This window comes from Borostomias antarcticus (assembly GCF_949987555.1).
Source record: "Borostomias antarcticus genome assembly, chromosome: 35".
NCBI lineage: Eukaryota > Metazoa > Chordata > Actinopteri > Stomiiformes > Stomiidae > Borostomias > Borostomias antarcticus.
The window spans coordinates 791,116-798,615 of NC_140268.1; the positions used below are offsets into that span (position 1 = coordinate 791,116).

Genomic DNA, 7,500 nt, shown 5'->3' on the forward strand with positions numbered 1-7,500 from the left:
CAGACAGACAGACAGATAGATAGATAGATAGACAGACAGACAGACAGACAGACAGACAGACAGACAGACAGACAGACAGACAGACAGATAGATGGATAGATAGATAGATAGATAGATAGATAGATAGATAGATAGATCAGCTCACCTGTCTCCTGACCGTCTCAAAGTCACTGGCGATCAGCGCTGCCCTCTCCTGGTTGTCCGTCACGGCTTCTCTGGAGCAGCCATGGAAGGACCTGACCTCCTCCTGCCGGCGCCCCCGCTGGCAAAGGCCCACCTCAAACACGCGCTCGCACAGCGCCACCAACTGGCTCTTGTATGTAAGCGTGGAGTGAAGGAACTTTTGGGGGTTGATTATCTCTGCTGTTTGATTAAATAATAGTTGAATAATCAGAGCTAGGAAATTGTTGCAATGGGGCCGTGACTTTCCCAACTACATTCAAAGTAAACCCTCCATTCATTTTTTCCGGCTTTAATGGTATAGGACAGTGTAGAGAGACAGGAAATGTGGGAGAGAGAGAGAGGGGAGGACATGCGGCACAGGACCCGAGCCGGGAATCGAACCCGGGTCCCGAGTCGAACCCGGGTCCGCCGCGCGAAGGACTAGCCTTCATATGGTGCACGCCTTACCCGGTGAGCTACCGGGGCGCCCCACCCTCCATTCATTTGGTCCATTTTTCAAAACACAACAATCAGTTAATGGAAGGGGAAAGCTGTCCTTGGTGATCTTGTAAGGATATGACTCTAGGAGAACCCCGACGCCGGGAAGGTAGGCCAGCTTGTCTGCTTCCGGGTCGTCTGCATACATACTGTCAAACAGATACGGCCCATTCAAATACTCCACAAAGGCCTCCTGTAGGGAGTGGAAGCACACGCACGCACACACACACACACACACACACACACACGCACACGCACGAACGAACGCACACACGCATAGGGCTGGGTTTAAAAAATCGATTCGTTGATTCTGAATCGATTCTGAATCAAATGATTCTGAATCGATTCATGAATCCCAAAATCGATCTTTTATTTAATGAATGAATGAATAAATGAAGGTATGAATAGTTCATTCATTCATTCAATGATTCATTCATTCATTTTTGGAAATCAGTATCGATACCCAGCCCTAGTATTGATGTGTTGCATAACTTGGCAGTCATGTAATTAAGGTTACAGCTAAAAACAACAGGTTTTAGTAACACTAACCGAATCGATATCGAATCGAATCGTGATAATCGATTCTGAACCTTGTGAATCGGAATCGAATCGATTCTTGAAATTCGACGCGATACCCAACACACACTCTTATTCTCCACACTGGCGTGAAAGGATCAATCCGTCATTCCCGGTCGAACGCACGGCGGGAAGTGTCAGTGAAAGTGTTGCTCAGTACAGAGGTTACCCTGTGAAGCTGGAGCTCCTCCTCCTGCGCCTCCTCCTCCTCCCTCCTCCTCCTCTCCTGGCTCTCGTTGTGTCTCATCTCCTCCACGGCGTACTGGTATCTCCCAAAGGCTTGTTCTTTCTACAGAAGAAGAAACAGGAAGCGGGTAGGGCTGCACGATTATGACCAAAGAGAATAATTGCGATTATTCGCTTCAAAATACTAATTGCGATTAATAATTGCGATTAATATTGAATATATAATATTAATATAACCAAAATGCTCCCAAATCACGGACGTTGATCTCTTTCTTGCTACTAACTCACTGACCTCGTTTTCGCTCATTTTTTCACTACTCACGGCTGCGGGTACTGAAATTGCTGCCTTTTGCGATTAGTTAATTGCGGAGGTCATAATCGCGATTTCGATTCATTCACGATTAATTGTGCAGCCCTAGAAGAGGGTTCCAGTGAAGTCAGCGATATCCCTACAAATGTTAATGTCTCAACTAGGCTAGTCTGGGGGAAAATATATAGGGAATCTATAAAGTATTATACATACATTTATTTGTTTGTTGTCTGCACTACACTAAGTAAAGAGAAGTATGACAATACTTGTCATACTGGCTGTAACTCAGTTGGTAGAGCGGGTCGTTCAGTGATCGAAGAGTCAGTGGTTCGAATCCCAGCTCTGACTGTCCACATGTCAAAGTGTCCTTGAGCAAGACACCTAACCCCAAATTGCTCCCAATGAGCAGGTTAGCACCTTGCATGGCAGCTACTGTGAATGGGTGAATGAGAGGCCATTGTAAAGCGCTTTGAGTGCCGCTAAGGTGGAAAAGCGCTATATAAGTGCAGTCCATTTACAATGAATTGTTTTAGCTGCTCTGCTTTTACACAGAGCTAGACAGGGTGCTTCCCGGAGGAAATATGTTCATAATTCATGACCGACCGCTCTGACAGAAAACTCAGAAGGCCTTTGGTTACAAAGCTGCTGTTTAGTGGGATTCATAAGGGTTTGTTTCCTCTGTTGCCACTTACCGTGTGGTCATCCAGTAACCTGTAGTCCAGGTAGACGAGGTCGGAGAGGTAAGCGCCCACAAAGATCCTGTAGTTCTCGTCTTTGCAGACTGGGTTCCCTGCTAAGTTGAGGGTGCGAAGGTTCTTGAACTTTCTGAGGTAGATCACCTGGATTCAGAGGACGAGGTTGTATACAGGTCAAAGTTGAAAGTTCATTCGCCATGTGCACAGGTTACTTAAGTGTAGGGAGAACAGTGAACTTCTCACTTTACGAGCTCAACCCAACAGGGCAAAATCAGTAATAAGCAGCCAAAGTAAAAACAAATAGAAGAAAATCACAAAACAAATACAGTACAACTACAGAAAGGTTCTTTGTACATAGTATACAGCACCAGAACCAATATTCAGTGTGCAAACATACTGAGAATATGTGCATGTAAACAGGAGTAATGTGACCTTTAGTTATGGTGCGTTCGTTTATAACTGGGAGGTGCAAATTGCGACTTGCTACTAGGAATGATTAAATAAAACACCGCATGAACTCGCACTTCCTCGTCGCAAATTCGGATATGTTTCTCAGCCCCCAGTTGCTCGAATGCACTAGATAAAACTAGGTAACTGTGATATAATGGTATATAGATATAACTAGGTAACTGTGATATAATGGTATATAGATATAACTAGGTAACTGTGATATAATGGTATATAGATATAACTAGGTAACTGTGATATAATGGTATATAGATATAACTAGGTAACTGTGATATAATGGTATATAGATATAACTAGGTAACTGTGATATAATGGTATATAGATATAACTAGGTAACTGTGATATAATGGTATATAGATATAACTAGGTAACTGTGATATAATGGTATATAGATATAACTAGGTAACTGTGATATAATGGTATATAGATATAACTAGGTAACTGTGATATAATGGTATATAGCTCGAATGCACACAGGTCGGAGGTAGGTATTTTGCCACTTACGACTTTCCGACCACAAACGAAAGCACCATAAATACTGTTAAAGTGACCCGGTGAACCCAGAACACAGCAGTCTGTCGAAGCACAACTGTTTACAATTCAATAAATAATCTAAACCATTCCGTAAACACATTTTAGTAACGCAAGTAGCAGTCAGAAGTGCAAAACATGTAAATATTTCTCCGAGATTTCAGGGGAATAGAGGGGAGTCTCACATCTTCCAGCTGAGCCAGGGCGTTGTTTCCCAGAGAGAGGATCTGGAGGTTTTGGAGTGTGTCCATGTTCTCTATGGCAGAAATGTGGTTGTTGTACAAACTCAGGTCCTCCAACTTGACCAGGGAGTCCAACCCCTCGATCACCTCAATGTTATTGAAGGAAAGATCTAGAGAGAGAGGGAGAGAGAGAGGGAGAGAGAGAGGGGGGTTTGATCTGAGTGTGACTCAAGTCATATATTTCAGTTTTACATTCTGCGAGGTGATAACAGAAGGGTCGTGTTTACCGAGCCACTTCAGATTGGCGAGGCGCTCCAACCCCTCAACCTTCTCGATGATGTTGTTGTCCAGCTGTAGCTTGGTCAGGGCTGTGAACTGCCACAGGTGGTCAATCTTCCGGATGTCTATATGGAGAAGTAAACAGTGAATGTAACCCCCCTCGCACTCTCGAGGAACGGTCAAATATTCATACACAACCGACGGTATGTAAATAAAGCATGAATGAAGGACATCGTCTCTGGCTCGCTTACTTCGGTAGTCCAAGCGCAGCTGGCAGACGTGGTTGTACTGGATGCCCTCTTCCTTGGCGATGCGTCCGGCCTGCTCCTGAGGGCCCTGCTCCTCCACGGCCCTCTGCAGCAGCTCCTCGTCCACCACGCTGGGCTCCACCGTGTCGTACAACCGACTCATTCTGCTGACCTTACTGTGCGGGGCTGGGGCTATTCTCTGACCTCCGCTACGACTGGGGAGAGAGAAGCCGTGTGTGGAGAAAGATTCAAATATAGAGGTTAAAGTCGCACTGAAACGGACGTTTGAGATCATTTAACTTCCTTTGACGTATTTCCGACGCAAACAAGCTATGAGGGCGGGACATGTGTTTAGAGGAATTTGATTGGAACATTGACAAGTGGGCGGGTTTTAAGAACTTTAGACAGATTCGATAGAAGGATAGCGTTGATTGACGGGTGGATGTCGTGAGATTATTGGCCTAAAATCGAAGGTACCTGTTGTCGTCATTGCACGTGACCTACCGTTTTCCAGGAAGTAAGAAATTATATACTTTGATATAAGATTACAACAAAAGTAGAATTTTGTAATTTTTTTGGCATACATCGTTGAATAGGGGAACACTATGACCAATTATGTGAACCAAAATGGGACAGAATGCTTTTTTCATTTCAGTGCCACTTTAATAGAAATAAACAGTGACCATAGATATATATTGACATAATAGCACATGCAAACACATCCAATACCAGAAGTTAGTTGCACTTTGAGTTAGTTGCATTATAAGTTAGCCAAGCTAGGTAGCTAGATAGATAACACTAGCTAAATAACATAGCTAGCTAATTATAGCTAAATTAGATAATTAGTCACCAGTCATAATCACAAAAGTTTCAGCAGGTAATTGGATAGGCATTGTTATCATGCATTAGAAATGCAAAATGTATCTTTGTGCTACTGTTGTGGGTCACACAAGGAAACCATACATCAAATATAAGAAGATATAAAAGATCTTAACTCTAACTTACCTACAAATATAAGAAGATATAAAAGATCCTAACTCTAACTCACCTGTTTCTTCTGCCTGATCAAAGACGTGTGTACTGTTGCTTAGCAACTGGGTATCTCTGAGCTGCGTTCAAGAGCTGCACCGTTGCCAAACAGCAAAAGGGCTTTTTATATTATATACATTATATATTACCCCATACTCACTTAAATGATCATCTGAATTATTAAAGCATTACGTTATTGGATGTCAATCAGTCAAATATATCAAATAGGAAGATTACACTTGAAATAGCTGTTTAGCACGTCAGCACCAAGAAATTCTCTCTCATCTTGAGCCAATCGTCTAATATAGTAGACTATTCATATACAGTAGTGTATTCATGAATTAATGTATATTTCTGTATTTTTTTTTTTATTGATTTGGATTAGGTTAAAAAGTTTGATCTCAACGGAGTGTAACGAGTTGACAATTCTGCCAATACCACAACAATACATTTGTTTATGCAATAAAATCAATATAATTGTACTCAAAAACTGAACATTTATTGCGATTATTATTATTATTATTATTATCGCTATTATTGTTATTATTTAGCAAAACCTTGCCGTTAATTATGATCGACATTTACTAGAGCCATACATATTGAGCTCCTAGATGTATCCTCCAATAGCGTTCCTCTGGGGGCGGGACTACTGCTGACGCGTCTCCCGTCTCTGTCATTCCGGGCGGATTGTTTGTTGTCATCAAGATGGAGTTCCTCCTGGGCAATCCGTACAGCACTCCTGTGGGTCAGTGCGTGGGTAAGTGAGCTTACAATGGACATATGTTATAGTGAAACGTGTTTTATTAATCCAGAATTTAAGGTCTGTATCTCAAATTTTATTTATCTGGCCTCAAACACCGAGCAGTCGAGCTATAAGAGCAGCAGCATCTTCAATCTTCTCCTCTACGAGCCTTAAAACGACAGATAACTGGAATATATCCTCTACATTGACTGGGAATTACGCCCGGATTGTTAACAGTGACTTAATGGAATAAACTAGCCGGCATCAGTTGTATTTATTGGTTTGTTTAGCTATAACCAACTCAAAAAGGGTCGATCCTTGCGATTCCGTCACCCTAATGCCTCTTTGAGAAGGTGAAGATGAGGACACCGGTTATCAGATGCTTATGTTATAATAATAGATCATGTTATAATAATAGATCATGTTATAATCACAGATCACTATGCGACCGAGATAATCACCCTTAACGGGAGGAATTCCTATTCACAGAAAGGACCCTCTTACCGGATGATGACAAAACCATTGTAGCACTGTTAAAACAACAACAGGTGGTCGTGTTTGTCATGATACGACACTAATATTGTAATACAAACACATCTGATCTTGATAAATGGTGATTAAAAGCTTTAATACTCCAGGGGATGTTGCTGGGTGAGTAGTCACTGTCAGAATTGCAGCTACGCCTACTGAATTGTGATGAGTCTGTGTGGTTTCTCTGAATCATCTCCTTTCCCAGCAGTAGATCTACCCATCTCTACTCCTGCTGCTCCATAAAAGCACTTTTCTGCTTGTTTGGATAATGTCCTACTCATTCATTGACCGCTCTAAACAGCTTTTCTGGCAAGTGTTTCCAGGACGGTCTAAACTAGATATAAATGTTGAAAAATGTGCCATTTCCTGTTTAATTGGAGTCCTAGTTTGTTTTATCCTGTTGATAAACTGTGTAACACATTGATTTAACCACACTGTGTGTTTACAGGAGAATGTACTGTCTGCAGGGCATGCGATGCAAATCATGTGGTTTTTGAATGTTTGGCTTTATAGACCTAGCCTACATAGACGTGCCCCATTTGCGGTGACAACTGGAACCACACATTTTCTATATTTTCTACTGTTCCTTGCCTGTGACTTATGACGGGGCGTGATTTAAAGTCCCTGCAGTTGTGATTGGTTCAGAGATGTGGTGAAGCTAGAGTAGCGATTGGCTACGCTCTCCCATTGATAAGAGGGTGTGTTTTTTTTGCATAGAATCTCAGATAAAGAGCTAATTGCCTCTGGATAGCTAGGCTTGTCTTATCGATCACTCTTTTAGGCAGTATTGTAGACCTTATAGTCCTATCGGCTCTGGGAACACAACACACAGTCTTTGAGTGGAAACTAGGCCTTAATGAGTGGGAGGTTGAGATGAGTAGCTGGTCCAACTCACCCCCAGTGGGACTTGTGACTAACCGCGGTCCGCTGGTGTTCCCAGTCAAACTAATGGACCGCTCACTGGCGCTGCTGAATCGAATTTCGACCCCAGAACAAGTTCCGGCCCGTTAGACTCTGCGTCGCCATGTCCCCAGCTGAGAACGACAGACTGTCTCTCTCGTGC

General features: G+C 42.6%; 1 protein-coding gene and 1 pseudogene across 2 annotated transcripts in view; one reads left to right on the top strand and one right to left on the bottom strand.

The window, feature by feature from the left end:
* The window catches only part of drc3 (dynein regulatory complex subunit 3), a gene marked incomplete at both ends in the record, with an annotated part of 8,345 nt that extends 4,047 nt beyond the window's left edge, over window positions 1-4,298 (bottom strand). Inside the window, 7 exons of the mRNA XM_084460989.1 lie at window positions 146-307; window positions 728-853; window positions 1,406-1,525; window positions 2,425-2,571; window positions 3,612-3,778; window positions 3,896-4,012; window positions 4,139-4,298. Coding sequence (XP_084317115.1) covers window positions 146-307; window positions 728-853; window positions 1,406-1,525; window positions 2,425-2,571; window positions 3,612-3,778; window positions 3,896-4,012; window positions 4,139-4,298 — 999 coding nt within the window. The remainder of the gene's footprint in view (window positions 1-145; window positions 308-727; window positions 854-1,405; window positions 1,526-2,424; window positions 2,572-3,611; window positions 3,779-3,895; window positions 4,013-4,138) is intronic.
* Window positions 4,299-5,046: 748 nt separating this feature from the next.
* The window catches only part of LOC311327881 (TOM1-like protein 2), a 17,751-nt pseudogene continuing 15,297 nt past the window's right edge, over window positions 5,047-7,500 (top strand). Inside the window, exons 1-2 of the transcript XR_014631368.1 lie at window positions 5,047-5,055; window positions 5,792-5,921. The product of XR_014631368.1 is annotated as a TOM1-like protein 2 (transcript). The remainder of the gene's footprint in view (window positions 5,056-5,791; window positions 5,922-7,500) is intronic.